The following is a 25,924-nucleotide window of genomic DNA, read 5'->3' on the forward strand; positions in this document are numbered from 1 at the left end:
TTCACGCAATGCATGCCATGTCCACTAAGCTCTGATCTGTTACGTTATTGTGGAAAGGACATTGATTTTGACTCCACTTACAGTATTACGAGTATTTTTTTTCAGTGCGACAGTGCCAAGTTGGTACTAGCTAGCTAGGAGATGTCGCTTTAGTATTGGAAAAAATAATAAAAATTGGCATTTTAACTAGTTATTTTGAGATATTAATTTGAGCGGAGTCCACTTTCGATTTGGGTTAGGTCAAAGTGAATATTCTTTTAGTTGAATAAGTGAAATTGATGTATTATATTATACGCTTAAAAGAAATAATAAGTATATGAGAAATTGATTGTTATCATGTCCTCTTCGAGTAGGAAAATGGAGTTTGAAAAAGCTTTTAAGTAACATTTATCCAGCATTGGAAAAATATGTGAATTTGTACTAATATAAATACAATTAAACTTTTTAAAGAATTTGAATTGTGTAGCTTAGATGCTTAGATGCTCTCTTTTGTGTGCAAGGAGGGGAATGTGTGTGCAAATCTAATCCCAAGTTGCTCAATTTAGTCCTCAATTATGAAAAATGTTAACCTAAAATGTAAGTTTATTCGGGATTTGGAACCTTTTTGGAGAGTCGAGAAGACAAAAGTGGTGAAATCTTAATAGTCGATGACCAAAATGATGAAATCATAATAGTCGATGGACGATTTTAGGTAAAAAAATTGCATATTTAGGGAATAAATTAAGCAACATTGATAATCGAGCACCAAAGTGGTGGAATCCTAACAGTCAATGGACCAAATTAGGTAAGAATTGCATAATTATGGACTATATTGAGCAACTTCAGTAGTCAATGACCAAAGTGTTAAAATCCTAATAGTTGAGGAGTGACCAAATTTGGTATTAACCCATTTGTATAATTGTATTTAAATATGCACAAAAATGTCACTTTTAAATTAAATTTTGAAATGTATTTTTTCTTTGTTAAATTTTTATGAGTTATATTTAGACCAAAAAAAAATTATTACTTTTTAATTTTAGTAATAGAATACAATAACTTAAAGTCTATATGGATTTGGACTCAATTTCTTCAGTTATAGAGATTTTTTACATCTTCTAGACTTCTATCTTTATATTTCACAGGTCTTTTTGGATTATGTTTCTTAACTTTATAAATAGATATCTTTTTGTATCATTATAGCGAAATCTAAATGTAAAAAAAATAAAAAAATCTCTTCCCCTATCTTTTTGTTTATTATTTTTATATTGTGTTTCTCGTTTTACTCTATTTTATTTAAATTGCATATCGAAACAAAAATAATGAATGTCCAAATTAAACTATTAGACAAGACCTCTATTTTTAATAGAGCATCCTTTAACCCAGTTTTTGGGGTCCTGTACTAACACCTTGGCTTCACATGGTTAATTAGGGTCGACACTAACAGTAATTTGATAAAAACTTGTGTGAGATCGTCTCATGAGTCTCAATCTGTGAAACGGATCGGATCTTTGATTAATGAGGTTAAAGATCCGACATCCTATCAATCAAATATGTGACCCATTAATTAAACATTCGACCCGTCTCACGGATTGAGAGCCTTGAGACGGTCTCACATAAGTGTTACCCTAGTAATTTAGTGTTAATTTGAAGGGCGAGTGTTATTATATGCTTTAAAAAGAGTAGTCATATGTTTATTTTTTTTTTTGGTAAATTTACATGGTCTTTCTCTCCGTCCGTTTAACACGTGCTGGCTCAGGGGGAATCGTTTACTTGTGGAAATTTTGAACTCGAGTTCTCCCGCAATTCCTCCCCACAAAGAGAGCTCACTTGCCACTTGAGCTACCCCACTGGGTTAATTAATTTGATGTTTATAAAAGCGTCTAAGAAGTGCTTTCATGTTTTATTAGCGTCTTGCAGTACAGCACAAATGTTGAATAATATTAAATAGTGAAATATATATACAAATTAAATGTGAGTGTCAGATCAGAAAACTTGATATTCTTGCTTTCACTATAGGTTTTTGCAAATATTTAAGCATTTTATATAATTTAAATATGTAGGACACGTGTAACTTAGTAATTGGATGTATTTAGATATTTTTTGTGGAAAAATATGTCACTTTAAAGAGTTTGACTGTAGATATAGTATGACTGTATATAATTCCCTTTTTTTTTTTTTAAGTAAGGTAAAAAACTTATAATTAATCATGTACTAACTGAAGGTAGGCAATAAATACACATTGTGATCCTAGCCAATAAAACATCACAAGAAATTAAATCAATTTAAGTTATCCATAATTAACTATCTCGAATTAAAATGGTCATAGACTAGTCGTCTTTTTTTTGAGTACTCTCTTTTTTGAGTACTCTATTACAATGTAGTATCTGTCCATAGCTACTTCGTTTTGTCTTTTTTTTTAGTACTCTATTACAATGTAGTATCTGTTCATAGCTACTTTCTGAACCTACGGAAGCACAAAGAGTCAACAGTTGCCTCCACTGAAACTCGTACCCACTCCCATCATCCATGTGAGAATGTAAATCGGGACACCGGGTGCCACTAGACCACTAGTCCTCTAATCCTACGTCAAATTTAAAAACCTTGTCAATAATCTTAACCACTTAGTTGGCCGGTTATTCCCAATTTTATATTCTTGTTTTGTAGTAGGAAGCTTTTTTTTTTTTTTTTTTTTTTTTTTTAGCATAGTTTTGTAGTAGGAAGCTAGTCACCCTAAAATCACTGTATTCTCGTCACCCTTCCATTATTTTTTTTTTAAAAAAAACTTTGATTTGATATTCTTTGGTTTTAGTAGGAAGTTACCATAAAGTCATTGTGTTCTCGTCACCCATTATTTTAAAAATGGCTAGACTAAGGCCAACAAAGACGATGCTAGTAGGCTATCTTCCTTCTCATCCCAGATCTAGCGTCTTAGCCAGCTAAATTAACACCATATCAAATGATAAATTAGCAAGCATCTAATAAAAAATAAACGTGTAATCATGGTTGAAAAAATTACTAGGCGTTCCTGGGACGCTCAGGGAGCGCCTAACGCTTAGGCGGGGATTAATCGACGCCTAAGCGCCGTGTATCTTTTATTTTATTTTTTATTTTTTAAACATTTGTTTAAGTATTTTTTTAATTTTTTAAAGACTAATAATTATAAATTATAGAATACTTTAATAATTAATACAAAAATATTTTTTATTAACCTAAAAAATATCTAGAGTTTGTACAATTTAGGATTATTTCATTCAAAACGATGTTATTTTGAGTAAAATAACCCATTAAAAAAAAGACCAATAGTTAATTGGCCAACTAGGTGGCCTATTGGTGCCTAGGAGGTCTAGTCGACGCCTAGGAGACCTAGGCGGTCAGCGCCTAAGCGGCCTAGGCGGTCACCTAACCAGCCAGTCGCCTAGACCACCATTTAAGGTGATACGCAAGGCGGTCGAACCGACGCCTAGCACCTAGGCGGAGATTAATCGACACCTAAGCGAGATTTTTGCAACACTGCGTGTAATTTATCATAGCATTAATTTGTCAACTTAATTTTTGCCTATTGTTACACTGCTAAATAAGTGAATTGCACTTTTTTTTTCTACTTTTAAGCTAGGCAAACTAGCTAAAAAGATAGTTGAAAGTTGAGAGCTATACGCTAGAAGCTGAAAACTGAAGAGCTATATATATTAATCTAAGCTAATTATGCTTAAAAGTATTTTTGATAAAATTATCTTTTTGATAAGCTAATAAATGTAAATAGACTAAAAATAGCATATTGATAAAATTTAAATAGTTTTAACTTAAATTTAAATAAGTTTTTTTTTTAGTATTACTGACTCTGTTACAATGTAGTATCTGTTCATAGCTACTTTCTCAACCTAATGAAGCACAAAGAGTCAACAAAATAAGTTTGTTACTTTGTTTACTTATTAAAATTTAACATTTTGAAATGAAACTATTAGCATAATCAAGATTTAGCACCCCATAATGAAGTAACAAAATTGTTGTGAATTTCTTTCATCTCAATAGAGGTCTCACTTAAATTCTCGTTGATGGAGATATTACTACTTGAAAAGAAATATAGGAAAAGGGAATGAATAAAAATACTCTTCCCGTCCCATTTTATGTGTCTGGTTCGGTTAACGAGACTTGACTGAAGTTATTTTTAATTCAATTTTTTATGATATTAACTTTATTATTAATATACAAAATTTATATATTTAGAAACTACACTAAAAGTACTATTAAACACAAAAATCAAATTTAAAAACAAGTAAATAATAATAAGAAAAATAAACAAAGAAGAAATAGTTAGTTTGACCAATGAGTAAGTATGACAAATAAAATGGGACAGGGGGAGCATTTTTTTTGGTAAATTTACAGGGTCTTTCTCGGTCTTTCTCTCCGTCCGTTTAACGGTCCGAGGTCTACCCACATTCGCTCCGAGAGGCACAGGAGTTGACCCAGGGGGAATGTTCTTCCGAAATTCCTCCCCACGAAGAGAGCTCACTTGCCACTTGAGCTACCTCACTGGGTTGACAGGGGGAGCATAAGAGAAGAAAAAAAGGCCAAAAGAGTTTTAATTGGGAATAATAAATGATGTCATTTATTTAAAATAATAAAGATAAAGATAGAAAAAAAAGTTAGCTAGGAAGCTATTAGCTTATTTTTTTTAATAGGTAGCACTTCAAAATAAGCTACTAACTTATTTCGAGAACATTACCAAACAGAGCATATAGCTTTTTAGTAACTTAAAATAAGCTATAAGCTCTGCCAAACAAAGTCTTAAATATGAATGAATCTTGCCCATATGGACAACTCAACTAGTCACAGAGGTGAAGTTTAGAACAAAATATGAATGAATCTTTTAAAAATAAAAATCCTAAGGGGGCGTTTGGTTCATGTAATCTCAGATTACTTAAGTAATGTGAGCCTGGTAATGTTATATTACTTTGTTTGGTTCAAGCCATGAGATTACTTGGTAATGTTATATTACCTCAAAGCTGATGTGGCGGTAATATTTTTAGGCAATGTGATTACCTCCATTTTCTTAGGTAATTTAAGATTACCTTGAAATATTCCAACTTTACTCTTGTTAACTAACCATTATATAATAATAATATTATTATTTTTTTTTTGAGAAAATATTATTATTATTATTATTATTGTTATTATTATTATTTTGTTAAATTATGAGCCATTGAAAAAAAAAAAAAAAGAGGCTTACAAATTAACCAAAACATTTTTAAAAGTAAAGTATTTTTGCACCTTTCATTTTCTATAAGGGCATTTATATAGTTGATATAGTATAACCTAAAATATAACCTCCAACCAAACAAGTTAATATTACATTCCTACCACTTTAACTACACACATGAGGTAATCTTACATTCCCTTAATCTCAAATTACTTCTCTGGAGGTAATCCTATTATCTAAGGTAATCTAAGATTCCGTGAACCAAACGGGCCCTAAGGGATTTAATTGTAAAACTACTTCGATAACTTATTTCACATCCATCTAAAAAATACGCATTAATAATAACAATAATAATAAACACTTTCTTCCTAACAATAATAACAACAATAATGATAACACTTGTCCTTGTGCTGGGATGTGTTTACTTTTGGGGCCATGGGTTCTATTTGAATAAGGAAAAATTACTAATGGGATTTCTCTACTTTCTTTTCCCCATTCTCCAATCAAATTAACGGGAATTTTACTTTATTGGAGTCCATTTATCATTTTTCGTTCTATTTATGGAAACTCCAAATATTGAGGGAATTATTGGTGGACCAAACAGCCATCTTGCCAGAGCTTTCTGAGAGTTCCACATGGGTGAACATCACCAGAGATTGCTGGATAACACAAGTAAGTTAATTCCTCAACTACATCTTACATACCTTTTGTTTCTTTTATAAATCTAGTAAATATGTTTGAGCAGGTTATGAAGCTGAAGAATTTGGGGGTGAAATCAAAGTTTCAAAATCTACTGATGAACCAAAGATTGTGAAGTGGAAATGGTGGTTTGAGTTAGCTTTCTATACACTTCTCACCTTATCAGGCTTAGAAGCTGCTATTCTCTTGTCAAGAATTTACTATGACCAAGGAGGAAACAGCAAATGGCTCATGGCTTCAACCCAATCTGCAGGCTTCCCTTTCCTCATCCCCTTTCTCTTCATCTCATCATCACCCAAAATTCATCCCAATTCTTCTTCAAACCCACCACCTTCTCTTCTGATTCTGGCTTTAGTTTCCACTGTTCTTGGTTTGCTCTTAGCAGCAACTGATATTTTCTATTCACTTGCCTTAGATTATCTCCCTGCCTCTACTTATTCCCTTCTTAACTCATCCCAATTAGCCTTCACTGCCCTTTTCTCTTTTCTCCTTAATGCCCAAAGCTTCACCCCTTACATAATCAACGCCGTTATACTTCTCACTTTCTCCCCTATGCTCCTAATCTTCAGCCAGGAAACGACATCGTCCGAGGTAGCCTCTAAGGATGATTATATGTTGGGGGTTTTGTTCACAATCGCCGCCTCTGCTTGCCCTGCCCTCCTCTTCTCCCTAACCCAACTCGTATTCGAGAAGATCATCAAAAGGGAGACCCTTAAAGACACGGTGATGCTCACTGTTTCACAGTCTTTTGTGGCCACGGTTGTGACTCTGGTGGGGCTGTTTGCCAGTGGGGAGTGGAAGGGTCTGAGGAGAGAAATGGAGGGTTATAAGCAAGGGGTGTTGGCCTATAATCTGGACTTGTTTTTCAGTGCTGTGGCTTGCCAGGCTTACTTTGTTGGCTCTTTTACCTTGACTTTTAAGGTTTCGTCTTTGTTTTCCAACGTTGTTATAAGATTGGCCACTCCTCTGACTCCATTGCTGTCGATGTTGTTGTTGCATGAAGAGATGAGTGGGTTGAAGGTGATGTCGTTGCTGTTGTCTGTCTGGGGATTTGCTTCTTATATTTATCAGCAATATCTTGATGATTTGGAGGCTGCAAGTAAGTGTACACAAAAGATATCAGATATCTAAGAATTGTGTTGTTGTTTTTTTTTTTTTTTTTAATTTTTTGAAACAAACCAATAAATATTTTGCTTGTTAATGGATGAATGGATATATTGTTTTAATATTTCCTTTTTAAAGTCACATGTACCAAATTTTGTAAAATATAATGGATTATTACTGGGCTTTAAAGAAATTCTACAACAGAGAAGTCAGAAGAGTGGTATTTTATTCTTTGTTCCTATTTTATAGTGATTACATGTGTGGAGAAGTATATTTTTCTTTTAGCTAATTAAATAGTGTCCAATCTTAATTTCTTTATCTTGGATAATCAAGATAGTTTTGGCATCCTAAAATCTGAACTCAAGTTTGAACAAAATGTAGTTTTTGGGTGTTAGTTGATTGGGTTAGCGGGTTTGACTAGTTGACAGCATTAATGCTGTAAAAAAAAATTGGTAAATTAATTATTACAAAATGACCTTTCAAAAGTTGATAGAAAAAATTGTTTTAAATAATTTTTTGAAAGTTTTTAAGGTTTTGGAACAATAAGTTGTTACAAAAAGCTTATTAACCAAATATTATATTGAATATTTAATCAAGTCAAACAATTAATAGTTGTCAAACAAATCAAATTGATTGATAAGTTAATTACATTATCAAACATGCCTTATGTTTTTGGGAAATGAAATTTGATCAATTTAAATTTGAAATTCCAATAGTGGATATTCAAATTCATATGCTGATATAAGTTCTGTATTGTTTGAATAACTTGATTTTTTTTTTTTCAATAAAACATGAATTTATTACAATTACAATGAAGAAAACAAATATCCAAAGGGACATACATGACTATTGGGTTGGCCCACACTCACCTTTTAAACTGTAGTGGGGCAAGTTAAGGCCACATAAAGTACAGTGTAATAAAGGGAGCCTGGGCTATGGGCCAAGCCGTTTTTTGTAAATTAAAAAATTTATATTATTTGTTATATTTTAAAGAAAAATATTATATAAACTTCTATTCTCTACTCTCAACTTTTACTACCATACTTAAAATTTGATGTAGATACAAAAAAAAAAATGTAGATACATTTACCGGGATCTACATGAAGAAAATAGTTTATCAGTGTCTACTACATCAGGAAATAAATTTGAGAGAGTAAGAGTTGAAAGTACATGTAGTAAAACTCTATTTTTAGAGTACGCATTTTAATACAGAGTAAATCACTAATGAGGTGTTTGGTTCGCGAAATAGGTCTGGAATGACATAGCATTCCCAGTAATAGGCGTATTCATCTGTTTAGTAAACACTCCTATTCCCCTTACAAGGGGAATAGAGATTTTTGGCCTCTCCTTGGTATTAGCTTATTCCTGAGTTCTCAGGAATAGGTTTTTTTTTTTTATTATATTACCTTTTTGCCCTTTTTTAAATTTTAATTTTTAGGCTTTCTTTTATTCGGTACTTGCATTGGTAACGTATAGAAGAGTACATTTTGGGTCACTGAAGAAGCCATTGATGGATGACATGATATCTGGTGTCCTATTACACACATATACTTTCTTAGACCATGCTTGGCATATTTTTCTCCTTCAGCAAAATTGTCCAGCATCCCTGCATCTCTGTTTTCCTTGGTCACCCTAACTTCAGGATTAGTGGTGATGTTGCGAACCAACTACATTTTGTAGATCCCGACGAGAATACAACTAGCTGCTAAAACTTTATTCACAGAACGCAACCAACAATTAATACAAGAGATTTAATCTGCTTAGGATAATCCCATCACAATTTATAGTAATATTAGGACTCTTGAATACCTGATAATTTGTTGCATGAAGACTACTTGAAATAAGGAGAGACACCCATTTCAAACAAACTTTCTGAAGACTTCATAATTTTTTCTTTGGAATATTATTAAATATTTTTTAAATTTTTTTGTTATTTATATGAATATTTTGGTTCATAATTTATAGATCACTTTTTTTATATAGTAATTACTACAAAATAATATTATATTAAAATCTTATGTAATAATAATCTATACTATTAATAAAAACAATATCCTCAACTTTAACTTCCTGCCCAAAACATTCCTATACTGTTAAGGTTTGCGTAATATTTTAAAATATGTTAAAAGTAAACCTATTCGCAATACGATTGTAAATTAAAATATAGTAACACAATTTCTAATAAAATAAATTATTACCTGCGTTCCTATTCGTAATACAAATCTAGATTAAAATTACTAATCGTAATAATACAATACATATATTTTCCTGCAATGCAATCTATATCTATACTATTAATAAAAACAATATCCTCAACTTGAACTTCCCGCCCAAAACACTCCTATACTGTTAAGGTTTGCGTAATATTTTAAAATATGTTAAAAGAAAACCTATTTGCAATACAATTGTAAATTAAAATATAGTAACACAATTCCTAATAAAATATATTCTTACCTACGTTCCTATTCGTAATACAATTCTAGATTAAAATTACTAATCGTAATAATACAGTACATATATTTTCCTGCAATGTAATCTATACTACTAATAAAAACAATATCCTCAACTTTAATTTCCGCCCAAAACACTCCTATATTGTTAAGGTTTCTGTAATATTGTAAAATATGTTTAGAAAAAATCATGTCCAAGTAAATTGTCCAATTTTCTGAACGACATTCGTGCCTGCAGGTGTCGGCGCACACGAGTCAAGCCTTTGAAGTTCTTTCTGGGATTTGGTTTGCACCCCCCTGCGCGCGAGAGAGAGTCTCTATGCTATACAATTCAAAAGCCTTAGAAAGACTCTTGTATAAGTAGTTGTGCAACTCACTTCCCAAACCAATATGAGACAAAAGCTACTTGAAAGCTTTTTCTCTCCATTTTTCTAACTCAAATGGGTTAACTTTGAGAACTAATTTCTCATTCACCCATTATTCTTTTTGAGCGTACAATATATCAAACTTTTCATCTAGCTACTAAGAACACGAATCAACTTTGACCCGACCTAAATCGAAAGTGGACCCCACATATATTTCTACCATAATATAGCCACTAAAATGCCATTTTATGCTATTTTTTCCAACAATTATTTGTCTAGAAAATATCAACACTCTATGGTCAACCAACAATCACTCAACTGATTATCCTATTACTCCCAGGTGAATTTTTTCTCTAATATAATTATACTTACTGAATATAAAAAATATAAGTGTACATTAATATCTTGCAATAACTAACCGATAAGTAATTAAATTAATGATATATAATGCAATGCAAATTATCTACATATTGCATTTAAACACTTATTTTAGAACACTGAATTTTTGTGATATTTGTTGCATGCAAGGAAGACTCATGCAGATTGCTAAAAAAAAACAGTTTTTAATCACGGTCAATTGTACATGGCTTTTTCCGGAGTCACCCATCCTGATAGCCTGAAAGTGTTAATTAGTTCTAAACGATGATGGACAAGATTGTGTTGCTACTACCAATGTTGTTTACAAAGATATTTCAATAATGTGTAAAATACAACTGGTGATATTATGTTTTTTTTTTAAGATGGCAAAATTGCAATATATCTACACAAAAATATATCTTCCATACACATGAATTAGAATAGCAATTGAATACTATAACTGAGTTACTAGAGAACGAGCATATTTGCCTAATTTATAAAAATCATAAACAATGATATATAAAATCTCTAAAGTTTCAGCACCGCGTGCGTACATCTACACATTAGCTATTAATTAAACAATTATTTGTTAGAATTCAAACAAGGATAGCATCAGAAAACATAATCGATCCAAAACATATCTTCAATTGCACTATATAATATTTGATGTTATAATTTATATAATTATATATCGATCCACATATTCTTAATATATTATAACAAATCCATTCCGTGCATCGCATGGGTGAAAATACTAGTAATAATAATAATAATAATAATAATAGTTATTATTATTATTGTTGTTGTTGTTGTTGTTGTTGTGACATGATATTTTTGGTCTTCTATCAACAAAATAGTTGTAATGCTATTAAATAAAAATGCATTTCAGTCTTCAATTACAATTTTTTTTAAATAAACATAAAAATATAGCGAGGTCAACTCACTTTGTATTTTGTTGATAAATGACCAAAAATTGTCATGCCACAATAATATTAGAACCAAATGTGAATGTTCTGATAAAAATGGACTAAAAGTGGACTTCCACATATAAGTTTAGGACCAAATTAAAATGGAATTAACTCTAATAATAATAATAATAATAATAATAATAAATTTTGTATAAGGGTATTTATGTCTTTTAAATATATATTATATTTCTATTTCTTTAACCAACCAAACGTTAGAATACAATTGCTAAAGTCTATTCCTTCAGCGAACCAAACAACAGAATACAATTCATATTCTATTCCTTACATATTCCATTCCTTATGGAATAACATTCCTATTCCCTCCAAATTCATTCTGTGAACCAAACGTGCTGTAAGGCTATTAGTCAAACGCTTTTTTAAATAAAAATAAATTATATTATTTGTTATATTTTATAATAAAAATTTTAGTTAATCACTAGGGGTGTATTTAATTCAAACTTTTATGAACTTTTAAAGATTTTAAAAGTTGGGTGGAATTCTATCTTTGACTACAAATTCTTTAAAAGTTTAATGATTTTCGATTTAGACTTTAAAATAGTTTTTTAAAAGTCCACATGTATTCAAAAAAAAAATTATGAACTTGTATAGACTATAAAATTTGAATTTCTGTACATATTTTCCTTTCAAATATAAATAGTTGAAATTTAAACCTTTAATCCTGAACAAGACAAACTTTACATTGGTCCTATCAATATCAACATCAATCCCTTCATAAATAAATAATTATAGTTCATAAAAAGGAATAAACAATTTAAAATTAAATAAACTTACGAACAATAACATTGCTATCCTAATAAATAATAAATTAATTATTAATAACAATTTACAGAGTATAAAACAAAACATACATACAGGGACAAGAGCTAAATGGTTGAGAGGTAGCACGAGTATTTCCAACATATCTCGGTAATTTATTTTGTACGTCCTTGTTCCTGGTCTTAATCTCTCAATAGCTTCTCCTATGATACTCTCCACGGGATGATTCTTCTTCCCCATATTGGATGACTCTAGCACTATCTTAAACACCATTTACCTATGCTTTTGTACTTGAAACTTTCTCTTTATTTTGATTGGGCACTCACAGCTGGTTTTGTGGTAGTGTTTCAGGCAAAATATCATCAATTTTCTTTGCATCATTGATTTGACTGAAGTAGAAACTATAGATCGACATGATTACTTATCATCTTTCTAATTAGTCCTCTTGATTTTTTTTTTAAAAGTAAATCAGTCCTCTTGATAACATCTTCTCCTACAACATTAGTTCTCCCCATTACCAATTCCGTCTTTTTTATTGAAGACTTTGTATGCACTACTATTGGGAGAGTATCCTAGGAAGATAGCTTCATCGCTTTTAAACTCAAACTTCCCAAGTTGTTCCCAATCATTCAGGATGAAACATTTACTCCCGAATATGTGAACATGGCGGAGGCTAGCTTTTCTTCCCTTCCAGAGTTCAGAAGCCGTCATATCTGTTCCCGGTCTCAAGTACAGACAATTAATGATATAACAGGTTGTGTGCATTGCCTTTAATTTGCCCGAAAGCGTTGAGCAACTCTCTTAGCCATAAGTAGGACTTGAGCTATCTCTTGCAGAGTCCTATTTTTTTTTTTACCACCCCATTCTGTTGAGGGGTTCTCCGAGTTGAGAACTCATGAAAAATGTCATGTTATTCACAGAACTGGCTAAAGTTGGAGTTTTAAAACTCTGTGTCTTGATCACTCCCTATTCTTATTATTTTTTCAAAAAACATCTTTATCCCTATTCTTCTCTGGTTTAACATCTTATTCCATTTCCATTTCAAAAGTCTCCAGGTTTTCCATTAGTTGGTTCAGTTTGAGTTCATCTATCTTGTGAGATTGCCTTATTGCTTTGACATCCGTTTGAAATCTTTAAGCAAATGATCTTAATACTTTTCTTACTAGACTATCTTCACTAAAAGGTTCCCCTAAGTTAGCAGCTTCATTTGCTAGACCTTTCAATTGAGTGTTAAAGTTGGAGATTTTCTCATCTTCATTCATCCTCAGTTTCTCAAATCAGTATTGAATTAGTTGTAATATTGAGATTTTGACATTCTCTGTTCCTTCATAGGTGACCTTCAAGATGTCATAGACTTTCTTGGCAGTTGTATAGTTAGAAATCATAGGAAAGTGGTTGGTTTCAATTCAATTATAGATAACATTCAAGGCACGGGTGTTAAAGTTTGCCAAAGCCCTCTCATTGTCAGTTTTCTCTTTTTGACTTTTCTTTCAGCTCTTACAATTTACAATGATCATTGGTGCCTCATACCCATCTTCTACCGCCTCATAGCAACACTTGTCTTGTGCTTTGATGAAAATCTCCATCCTCTTCTTCCAAAATGCATAGTTCAACCGTCTTTGTAGTTTTGGTCCTTTTGGAAGTCGTGATATTGAGCTCACTTCGGTAAGATCCATCTATGACTTGAAACAAAACACACAGAGTATCCCACAAATCTCACTAACAAGTTAAGCAACATACGCTCTGATACCAATTGAAAATAATACTCCAATGTAATATGATTCAGATTACTTCGTAAAACCTAACAGGACCTTATGGGATTGAAGTCTGAGTAATAAGTTTAAGATTATGCAATGAAAAAGATGCAGAAAGTATATCTCCTGTCTTGATAATAGTGCAACTCCTTTTTGAACTGTTACAACAAAAAATCATCCTCAAGGTTGTACTGAAGTACCTTTTCAAAGAGTTCCCTTGAGTGTCTTGTTTTGCAACAACACCTTTTTCAATATTGGCCATCTACCTCTATAGCTTTTACTCTCTCCCCTATACATTTTTAAAAATCATAATTCATACCAGATGACTTCTTTCCATGTAAAAGATGAGCATACCAAACCTAGAAAAGAAAGAACTACACAAGACAATAAAGAATATATAGAAATTATCTTAGACATGATAACATAACTATTTTGACAATAATTATAGGCAGTTTTAAGAAAACTAACAGATTTAATTGTATACAAAAGATTATATCTCATATACATAAAAGAATAACACATAAGAAAATTAACATTTTCAACTAATAGGAAATAATTTATCATATTTGATGCGTTAACATTTATGTACTAATGAAAAGATTTACTTTTGGTGTTAGTTTTAAATTTAAATCCATAAAAAGTAAATGTCTATATAAATAAATACAAATACAACCTTCTTGGTATGAGTAATTCTTCAGTAACGCATGTATTGGTATATTCAACATTACTTAATTCAACAATATCTGGAGTAGTTAGAAGACACGAAACTCTCAGTACAATAGTACATGAATTGAAAGATTGTTGATGATGAAAATTATAAACTTTTTCAATTAGTCTATCCACTTCTCTTCTGTTTGTATGAAGAGGCCTAAAAAAGTCTTTTTAGTGAATTTGAAAAGTGCATTTGAGTAAGAAACTTGATTTCTATTTTTGGCAAATAGATCTTCTAATTCTTCGCGTCAAACAATAAGAGATACATAATAGAGATTTATTATGAGTTTTCTCTAATGATGTAGAAATATGAGTTTTTTTTTCGGACCTCACCACATATTTAAAGAAAAAAAAACACAATCATCTAGTGCACGTCTCGCATACCAGCAATGCTCATTAGGTGCGTCAAAGTGATCAAGTTGATAATTACCCTAATTACTTTTTTGTTCTCTCTCCTTACTCCCTTTCTTATATAGACTGATTGAAAATATTTGAAAAATAATTTTTTTTAAAAAAATCCCATACTATTGGGATGCTCTTAAATCACGCATGAACCTTTAATTTATAACACATGATCATATAGGTTAATTAAATAGTGAATAATTGGAGAGCATTAAAAAGAAGCACCAGGCTGTCCCGGCCAGGACTTGGATTGAAAGGGCAACTGAATCATTTAATTTCTGCATCAATGCCCCACATCCCATTTCTTGCACTTCTTTTTTTTTTTTTTTTTTTTGAAGGGATTTCTGCACTTGAATACTTTACATTAATTATTTGCAAGTATATTTTATTTTTTTATTTACTGGTCTGATTAATAATTAATTTAGGTGTGACCCACTTTATTTGTTTATTTGTTCTTTTCTTGAGGTCTAATAATGTATTTATATTTATAAAAAAAAATAATATATGTTGATTATACGTTGGTCTGTGTATAGAGCGCGTGCACATATATATATATATATATATGATAATATAGACGTCGGCTGGTGAATTGACGTCTATAATTTAATATATTATATCAATGCTTTTTACATTACTTTAATAACTGACATAAATTACGAAAAATAATCTATAATTGGAATAGTGTTCAATGCAATTTATACCTTGGGCACTAGAGTCCAATTAGTATAGGAGAGATATTTTTTTGATCTCAAACTTTTAAATAATAGTATATTTAATCTTTTTGATATTGTTGTAAGTACTTTTGGTCTAACAATTATTGATGTACTCAAAAAAAAAAAAAAAAACTATTGATAAAATATTCATATGATGTGAATGAAGTTTTAAGTTAGCACTTTTGGTCATTTTGTTACCGACCGTAAAATTTACCCTTTTTAAATTAAAAGAAATCTTAGTTAATAAAAATTAATAATAGAAGTTTATTTTCCCTTTATTTCTCTTTTAATTCACCAAAGTCACACTCCAATTCTAATTGATGATTGATTAGATGGAGCATGAGAGAGTATCATGGAGTGTTGATAGGTATAGTATCTGATTTTGATCTTCTTTGTTTCTTGGAATATCATGACAGTATAATACGGCCAAATCCAATTGTATTTCTCTCTGCAACAAAATGGCTCATCCACCCGTCCACGTGTTTCACAAGATTCAAAATGTATGTTAAGTAAATCATTCAGTGCTAACAAACATGTGCATTTCCACTAGTAGCAGACACTAATATAGTAGAAAAGAAAATCTCAAATAGATCTTTTAAATCGAATATAAAATGTAATTGGATTTTTTTAATTAGAAAAATTTTATCAACACTACCTACAATTAACTTTAACTTTAACTTTCCAATCTTAGTTTCAACCGATTAGCTAAGAACAATCTAAAATGATTTATATCTTGTGATCATTTGTCGACTAAAATCACAAGATAGGATTCATCTAAATGGTATCTTCGGGTAGCGGCCGTAAGCTTCATTTTAAACAAAAGTTTAAGTGCCATCTTTTTAGAAGATTACAATCGCGAGCAGAGAGTCCCGATAGTGCAACTAATTGTATAATCTCAAAGACCAAAACTTTATAATCTAGTGGCACAGATATGGTGCTCTTTATGAGTGGCTCAAGATCGATTTTCCTTTGGATCTAAACTAAATGGCATTCACCAAAAGAAAAGAGGGAAAACGTGATCTATAAAGAGTAATGAAGTATCCACACTCATTGATAGAGAATAAATGCACCCAGCATGGACAACTCAATTGATTTTGGGGTGGTAATTGTGGGCAATGACAGAGAATCGGGCCCGGACAATTACACTGTAGAAGTTACACCCAATGTGGTGGGCTCTTTGTGAGTCCCAAACATTGGTACATGAAAATGAAATAGTCTAGGAAGGGACGAAATAACCCAAACAAGAAGGGTGTTGGAATACAAAAAAATAAAATATTCTAACAAGAGAGTGAAGAACCCAAACGAGATGGAGTGGGAAGATGTAGGCAAATTTTATTGTGGAGCATGGTACACACAACTGTATGGATCATAGTCCAGACAATTGTATGGACCATGCTCCAAAACGGTATCGTTTTTTTTTTAATGAAAAGAAACGGCACCCATTCCGCGTAATTAGTTATGTTTGCATAACATATTTAGTTTCATTTTATATACATTATAGTTTCATTTCAGCACAATTGAATTTTCATTTTATTTCTACTACAGTTTCATTCGATATTATACATACAATAGTCTTATTACAGTGAGACATGTTATTGAATTTCATTTTATACACAATGTAGTCTTATTACAACACCACTAAATTATATTCTAATTCAACTACGATTTCATTGGACAATATATACTCAAATATGTGAAACTGTTATTTAATTTTATTTTATATACACTGTAATTTCATTACAACACAACCAAAGTATCATTTTGATAAAATTAAAGTTTCATTTGACAATATACAGTCAATATGTAAGACATGTTATTCAATTTCTTTTAATACATATTGTAATGTCATTTCAACAAAACTAAAATATCATTTCAATTTAACTACAATTCTATTTGACAATATACACTCAATATGTGAGACATATTATTTAGTTTCATTTTATACATACGGCAATTTCATTTTAACACAATTAAAGTATCATTTCAATTCAATTACAGTTTCATTTAATAATATAAATACAATATGCGAGTCAGTTTCGTTTTAGATATATTATAGTTTCATTTTGATATGCACACACACGAAATATGATATTTGTTAAAATTTAAAGGCGGCCATTTCTTAACTTAAAGAAACGACACTGTTTTTTACCAAGGTCCACACAGGGACCATGGTCACGGTATAACAACCGGAACATGCATGTGTTCCTTGGCTTGAAGGTATGTTAGACCTACTACAAGAGATCTTATCTTCTATAAAGTTAATTTAAGGAGTTTTTATCCTCAACTATATATATGAAAGAACCAAAGGTGCTTGGAACATGATGTTCAAGATACAAGACAACACCTGTAAATTTTTACGAAGTAGTTATGTCGTCATTGGATGGGCCTATCAAACACATGTTCAACAGGTTAATGAACCAAGTCTTAAAGTCATTTAATTTGTTGGAAAGTTTTTTGGGCGAGTCTTCTCTAAGCAAGAAAAAATTATGAAAAAAAAAAGGAGTCAAATAAGATGATATAATTAAGAAAATACTACATAGAAATTAGATGTCGAGTTTTCTCAAAAAGTAAAGTGGTATGATAAAATTAAACACCATGTTCAAGAGGTTAATGAACAAAGTTTTAAAGTCATTTGTTGAAAAGTTTCTTGTGCGAGTCTTCTCTGATGAAAAAAAAAAAAGAAAGTCAAACATGATTGAATGATCAAGGAAATACTACAGAGAAACTTAAAAGTCAAGAGTTAACTCTAAAAACTGGCAATATGCATACTCATATCAAGAGTGGACGATGAAATGCATTAATAATAGTTAATAATTTTGCTAGATATTATGAGATTTCCTATTTCCCAAAATTCTGTGTATTTCCCCAAAGGTGCAGCATTTAAAACTCTCGATCTATATCATATCCTCTATACTACTGTAAATAGTTGTAATATGTAAGCTTACCCAGAGGTGCAGGAATATTTAATAATATTTTGAGAATTTTCTGATCTCTTTTATCATATGGTGACATTCCTTTTCCGCTTTCCCTACATTACTCATATTCCTTATCCATGGACTGAGACTACCCTTCATATTATATAACCTGTTCTCCATGTCTTGTTCTCTCCGCCCATCCAAATATATACTGCGTTTTTCTGTAACAAATTAAAGCACCAAAGGGTCGACAGGTTTCTGTTGTTTGGATCTCCTAATAAACTGCCATGGGAGAAGTCGAAGAAAGATTGTTGGATATCACAAGTGAGTTTAATTTCCTTAGCTTTAATTTCCAAACTTTCTCTGTTATTTTTGCTTCTTTTCACTTGTTTTTGGAACAAACCCAGTGCTTTAGTTAAGTACATACTCAGAGAAACACACACACACACACAGAGTCTACTTTTAACGTTCGCCGGAGGTTCAGCCGGCGACCGACATTAACGTTTGAATGTCAATTTCCTAAAAAATCAACGTTATATGTTGGACGTTGTATATATATTTACGTACTAGTGAAATTTTAGAGTTAATTCCAGAAATGGTGCTTCGACTATTGACTTTTATCACGGTCCTCGATTTTTAATTTGACCAAAGTTGGTCCCTTAACTATTGATTTTATACCAATTTTTGGTCATTCTGTTAAATCTATGTTAAATAGGTGTTAAAATTGAGGGCAAAAATGTAAAATCAAATATTTTAACTCTATTTAACATAGATTTAACATATGTAGGAGGAGAAACAAAGTTAAGAAGAAAGATTAAACTATTTGGTTTTACATTTTTGCTCTCAATTTTAACACCTATTTAACATAGATTTAACAGAAGGATCAAAATTTACACAAAATCAATAGTTAAGGGACCAACTTTGATCAAATTAAAAGTCGAGAACAAAAATTGGTAAAAGTCAATAGTCGAAGGACAATTTCTGTAATTAACTCTGAAATTTTATTAGTGAAAACTTTCCAAGTTGATGTTGATGGATTTTATATAAGTGCTTTGGCTTACTCTTCATCTGCCATAATAACTCTAGAAGATAGATGGGTCTGGTTACGATTTTTATGATTAAGTTGCGGAAAGAATAGTCAAGTGATGAGTTAAATATGATTTTATATGCTTTCTTTGTTAAGCTTGTATATATAGTCTAAATAAAATTAAGTTTAAAATGAAGATCATGTTATACACTCCTGCATTTATCACTCATAAGAAATTAATCACTTTTGATTTGATTTACGGAATTTATGAAGAAGACTATCACTATTACATGAAGGTGCACTCTGAGTGAAACTCAACAATTGTATACTTGTGAGTGACTGATTGTGAGGGACAATTGTAATGATGCTTAGCAATTTCTTTAAAATAATAGTTCATTTTAAAAAATTACTAGGATATTGTTTCAAAAATATATAGATTCTTAACTTTTTATTTTTTCTAGTTTACCTTATTATTTTCTTTTTCATTTCCAACATTTTTATCCACATTTACTCTTCTTCTTCTCTCTCCACTAATAATTGATAGGTGGGTAACTACTAGCTAGTGTAGTATGCCAAAGGTGATGCTCTTTAATGTTTGGTAATATGGTCTTTAACACAATATGCTCTATTTTTACATGTTTTTTTTTATATTTAATTTCTTTTATTATTCTATCTTTTGTGTACTTTTAATTTTTACTCTCACTCTAATAATATGATTTACATGCCATAAGTGTATGTGTTAATTTTTATCAATAATAATAATAATAATAAATATACACTTTTTGTCTTTTATATGAATTTATTCAATAGTTAATATTATCAAATATTTTTAACTACAATTAATTAGGTTAATAGCTCTAAACTTTGGGTTTCAACTTTTTTGTTTGGTTTATCAAGCATAGCATCCGTTTTAAACTTTGTTTTGTGACTATTTTCTCTTGTAATAAAATCAAAAAAAAAATCATATTATAAAAAGTAAAATTTATTTGTAAATATGCGCCAATGATCAATGACTATGATAGCCATATATTATTTTTAAGTATCATGATAAGGATGTGAACAGAAGATAAAATAAAATATTCATCACACAAAATGATTGCGATTTTAATAATTATCTCTTTTTTTCCTGTTGTGCCGTCTAACACGTCAAGTCATATAACTATTATTATCATTTGAATATTACTTGCAATTTAATTCATATATTCACAATTTTAATATAATTAAGGACCATAACTAAACTTGTACTGTAGCTTTTATTAAGATTCGCGATATTTTAAAAATAAAATAAAATATTATAAATGCTATCGTCTGCGATGGTTTCTCTTCCGGGGCGGCAATGTAGTTCTTTTTATTATTATTATTATTATTATTATTATTATTATTATTATTTATTTTTTATGTTTTTTAACACTTTGTAAAGTATAGATATGAAATTAGTTTTTTTTGAGTACTATTGAAAATATTAAATTAATTAAAGTAGCTGGAAGAAATTAAACAATATTGATGTACTAAAAAAAAAATTAAAACAATGTTGATGGGTCATGGGCTTATAAGGCTAATTAATTGGAGCCCAAGTGGAGTTGATTAATAAAAGGAATTGAACTAGGCATGGAATTTGGGCTTGGGGACCTAGGGTCTAAATTGCGGCAAATTATTATGTCGATCATAGTTCACATAGTGCTGTGTATGGACCATAAGTGTAATTGATTAATAAAAGGAATTGAACAAGGCATGGAATTTGGGCTTGGGGGCCTAGGGATTAAATTGCGACAAATTGTTATGTAGATTATGGTTCACACAGTGCTATTTGAACTATAAAAGTAGTATATTTTTAATTTACTAAAAGTATATTATTTGTGTATTGAATGTACATTATATAAAATAATGTACTTTCAGTACTCAAATAATGCATTATCGATGAATACAAGGTACATTTTTAATATAATAAAAGTACATTATTCGTGTACTAAATGTACATTATTTGATAGTATACAAAATATACTACTTTAACTACTCAAATAATGTACTTTTTATTTGTGGTCTACACAACTGTGTGGATCATTATCCATGCAATAACGACTCAAATTGCAAGGTTTGGGCTTGGTTTGGAAACGAAGACGGTGTCAATGGGGGAGGAGGTGGTGCCAGCAAACTATTCTGTGAACTCGGGTCCACCCACCTTGCAAGGTGGACTCGTATCTAAAAATATACAATTTATATACGGTATATTTAGAATTTTTATACACTGAAGGTTTACAATTTACATACTGAATGTTCACAATTTTATATACTAAATGTTCACGATTACATACTGAATGTTCACAATTTTAAGCTAGGTATATTAAATAGAATGGTGGTATAGACCTTGTGGTTTAGTGGCATCCAGTATCCCGGTTAACACTCCCACATGGATGATGGGGTGGGTTCGATCAAAACATATCATGTCATAGCGAGTAGAATTTGGGAGTTAACCTAGAATTACTCAAACTGAATAGTAGTTTTTAATCTTTTTATTATATTTGTGCTATTTATGCATGCAGGTGATGAATCAGAGGGAATCCAAGATGCAAAACCCAAATATAATAAATCACTTGATTATTCTTACTTGATGCGTTTCAAATGGTGGATTGAATTAAGTTTGTACACATTTCTTAGCCTAGGAGGCCAAGCTGGCGCTACCCTATTGGGAAAAGTGTATTATGATGAAGGTGGTAGCAGTAAATGGCTTGTTGCCACTCTCCAAACCGCTGGCTTCCCTTTCCTCATCCCTTTTCTCCTCCTTTTTCCATCAACCAAAACCCCCAAAAACAATAACACTTCTCTCCCACTTCTTGCTTCTGTGTATACTTTTCTTGGCGTTTTGTTAGCAGCTGGTGGGGTGTTTTATTCAGTGGCCATAGAATACCTCTCTGCATCTACTTTCTCTCTTCTCATCTCTACCCAGTTGGCCTTCACGGCCATTTTAGCTCCGTTTATCAATGCCCAGAGGTTCACGCCTTATATACTCAACTCCGTCGTGCTTCTCGCCTTTTCCCCACTCCTTCTCGTGCTCGAGAATGATTCCGGCGGGTCTCCGGCGCCGGCGCCGGCCGCCGGCGATGGGTTCATGTTGGGGGCTCTGTTTACTGTCGCCGCCGGGGCTTCTTTCGCGTTGCTGTTCTCGTTAACGGAGCTCTCGTACGAGAAGGTGATTGTATTAGAATATAGAAAATATTAGTATAAGAATAATATTGTTTACATATTTATCTATTTTCTATATTCTAATAATATTTTCTATATTTTAATAAAGAATAATATTATTTACATCTAGCTGGTCAAGAGTCGTCGTTATATCGTGGACCATGGTCCACAGTCCATCGTGGACTATGCATCATGACTGATACTACAGTTGTGTTGAACGGATACTGCAATTGTATTGAACTGATACTGCAGTTATGTTGAAAAGAAATTGCAATTGCGCGGAACAGAGGCCCGTTTCATCCGTTTAGAACTGCAGTTGTGTTCACCTGATACTGCTTGTGTTGAACCGATCACAACTGCAGTATCAGCCATGATCATGGTCCACAATATAATTTGCGGGTCAAGAGATTGAGAAAGTATAGATACAGATAATACAATATAATGGATCGAGTCATTAGTACTAAAAAAAAACAATATTATTTACATATTTATCTATTTTCTATATTCTAATAGATTGGGGGAGCCGGTGAGGCCATGAAGGAGACGTTGAAGATGACACTTTGGCAGTGCGTGGTGGCGACGGCGGTGACGGCGGCGGGGCTGTTGTGGAGCGGGGAGTGGAGGGGTTTGAGGGCGGAGATGGAGGGGTATAAGCAAGGGGTATTTTCGTACTTTTTGAACGTCGTGGGAACGGCGGTTTCGTGTCAGGCGTTCTACGTCGGCTCCATTGCCTTGACTTTTAAGGTATCGTCGTTGTTCTCCAACGTTGTTATCAGGTTAGCCACGCCGGTGATTCCATTTTTGTCGGTGGTTTTCTTGGGGGAAGAGATGAATGGGTTGAAGGTGACGGCGTTGATGTTGTCTCTTTGGGGGTTCGCGTCGTATATTTATCAGCAGTATCTTGATGAGTTGAAGGCTGATGAAAATCAGTCCATTCAAGACCTCAAATTCAGTGTCTAGCTTATAATAGTAATGATAATGTATTAAAGAAAAAATTAAAAAGGGCTATATATATATATATATATATATATATCTTGTTGCTTGTGATCACTCTTATGTAAGTTTATTTGAATGTTCGTGTACTTGTTCACATGAGAGTTAAATTGAAACATGTGTTCCATCCAACTAAAAATTTAAGCTGATAGTTGGAGGCTCACAAGTTAGATAAAGAAAAAATTATTTATCATTTAAATCAGACGTGGACTAAAGCAATCGTCCTTATCATCATTAAAAAAAAACAAAAAAGTAATTCATAAATGTTTATTTTGGATGAGATAGTGAGAAGCAATTCAAGTGGCAACGGCTTGGGCCTTCCATTGACACTTCATAGTGGCTGGCCAATGACACGACGACATGTGTGGAAATGAAGTTGATGACATCTAGGTCGGCCACGTGGTAGAGTCTCGTGGATATGCAAACCCAATATATCTCTATCTTGCATCGCTCATCCATGATGCATGATGCCCTCCTGGCTCCTGCTTAGTTAGAAACGAAAGCTATTGTTTAATGCCAAATTATTCTGTGCGCCATATAGTTGCTTATTTGTAGTACTAGTTTTATCGCGCAAATGGGTTAATGCCCAATGTTTATATTTAAATAAATATTTGAAAGTATATCAATACAGATTATATATGAGAAGTTTATACATGGGTAATTGAATGTCGAATTTTTTTATTTAAATATCTAACTCAAAGTATATGAATCCAGGATAATATAGAAAATTCATTATAATTATTACTAAAATAAATGTTTGCAACCTTGTAAAATCGATATTCTACATATTTGGTCTAAAAATGGTAGTCTAAATAAATACTACTTTTTGTTTGAATTTTTCTAAGTGTTCTTAATTCTCTTTTGAGTAACATTGTAATTGTCTTCATATTTACTATTTGTTCTCTTCCATTTTGTTGGTAGTGTGTTATTTGCAATTCGTTTATTGTTGGTAGCATAGATGACAACGTCATGCAATGAGATTATGATATATGAGCTATGGACTTTCTTTTAGGTGTTCTGCTTGGGGTTCATTTGGTTCAACCATTATTGTTGAATGAGTTATTGTGGATAAAGAAATCTCTAGTTTAAGAAAAAAGATTAAATAAATTAATAAAAATTTGAAAATTTAAAATATTATGTATTCCAAAGATATTAAAAGCTAGTTTCTCGCTTCAATTTGCTGGGTTATTTGAGTACTTCCATTGTCAACAAATCCCCTAAGTAATTAATATGATTGGTTTCAAACTATTCTTTTTTATTTTTTTCATGGTATTAAAGAAATACATATGTATCATTTTTTGGTGTAACTACTAATTTATTTAATTCAATAGAGTAAAATAGAGTGATTTCGATTCAATTTGTTGGGTTATTTAAGTACTCTCTTTGTCAACCAATCCCCAAGTAGTTAATATAATTAGCTTCAAATTATTTTAAATTTTTTTTTCATAGTATTAATAAAATACTTGGTAAATAAATAAATAACATTATATTTAATTACAAGATATTGTAAAAATAAGATAATGGACAATGTAATGAATATCAATTGATAAATTTGAATGTTGTAAAGAATCTTTGCATGAGAGAAAATAAAGACAATATAACTAATGAAATTATTTCTCTTATTTAATTTAATTTTTTGATAATGAAATTTTTTCAAATAAAAGTATTGTAGGCACATAATTCTAAATTAAAGAAATACATATTTATCATTTTTTTTGTTGTAGCTATTAATTTATTTAATTTAATAAGAGTAAAATAGAGTGAGAAACTTAATTATGTCAAATTTGATTGAGATGAGGTTCGAACCTAAGACCTTTTTTTATAGAAATTAATGGGTAAGTTAAAAGTTAATGGAATATTAACGGAGAATAGAATATTTAACGGAAAACTTAACGGAAAATCATAAAAGTAAGGTTAAATTAGGTAATCTCTATTAATAATAATAATCTGAATTATCTTAACCATGCATTTGATTAAATAATTTGACCGCTATTTTTTCTACCCATTTTAGGCCTAACTCTCTTTGGCTCTTATTACTATAGTAGATATTAAATATTTATTTGTTTTGTTTTCAAAAAAAATTATTTATTTGTTTTCAAAAAAATATTTATTTCTAATGTATTATATATTTATTTTTAAATAATATATTAAAAATAAATATTTAATACATTAAAATGAGAGATTAAATTATATAACAGTCAATAATTAAATCATCAAAAGTATGATTTACCTCTTCATTTTTCTTTAGGGATCAAATGGAAAGGAAAACTCGAAAAACAACTAAACTATGTTCTGTTTATTAGTAAAATTCTCCTAAATTAGGAGATACCCAT

General features: G+C 31.1%; 2 protein-coding genes across 2 annotated transcripts; both read left to right on the plus strand.

Moving 5' to 3' along the window:
• Window positions 1-6,106: 6,106 nt before the first annotated feature.
• LOC116032345 (purine permease 21-like) lies at window positions 6,107-7,006 on the plus strand. The gene has a single exon (XM_031274845.1). The coding sequence runs from the start codon at window positions 6,107-6,109 to the stop codon at window positions 7,004-7,006; it is 900 nt and encodes a 299-aa protein (XP_031130705.1).
• An 11,555-nt stretch (window positions 7,007-18,561) lies between these two features.
• LOC116031899 (probable purine permease 11) lies at window positions 18,562-23,648 on the plus strand. Its single transcript, XM_031274251.1, has 3 exons — window positions 18,562-18,715; window positions 21,959-22,605; window positions 23,112-23,648. Exons 1-3 carry the CDS (start codon window positions 18,679-18,681, stop codon window positions 23,556-23,558), a joined length of 1,131 nt encoding a protein of 376 aa, XP_031130111.1. The 5' UTR covers window positions 18,562-18,678; the 3' UTR covers window positions 23,559-23,648.
• Window positions 23,649-25,924: the final 2,276 nt, after the last annotated feature.

Source organism: Ipomoea triloba, chromosome 10 (genome assembly GCF_003576645.1).
Source record: "Ipomoea triloba cultivar NCNSP0323 chromosome 10, ASM357664v1".
Classification (NCBI taxonomy): Eukaryota; Viridiplantae; Streptophyta; class Magnoliopsida; order Solanales; family Convolvulaceae; genus Ipomoea; species Ipomoea triloba.

Bases quoted from the DNA above. Each gene is read 5' to 3' on its own strand.
- LOC116031899 (XM_031274251.1), top strand. From the start codon at position 18,679: ATGGGAGAAGTCGAAGAAAGATTGTTGGATATCACAA. The intron at 18,716-21,958 runs GTGAGTTTAATT...TTATGCATGCAG, and splicing joins AAGATTGTTGGATATCACAA to GTGATGAATCAGAGGGAATC. The intron at 22,606-23,111 runs GTGATTGTATTA...ATATTCTAATAG, and splicing joins CGGAGCTCTCGTACGAGAAG to ATTGGGGGAGCCGGTGAGGC.
- LOC116032345 (XM_031274845.1), top strand. From the start codon at position 6,107: ATGGCTTCAACCCAATCTGCAGGCTTCCCTTTCCTCATCCCCTTTCTC.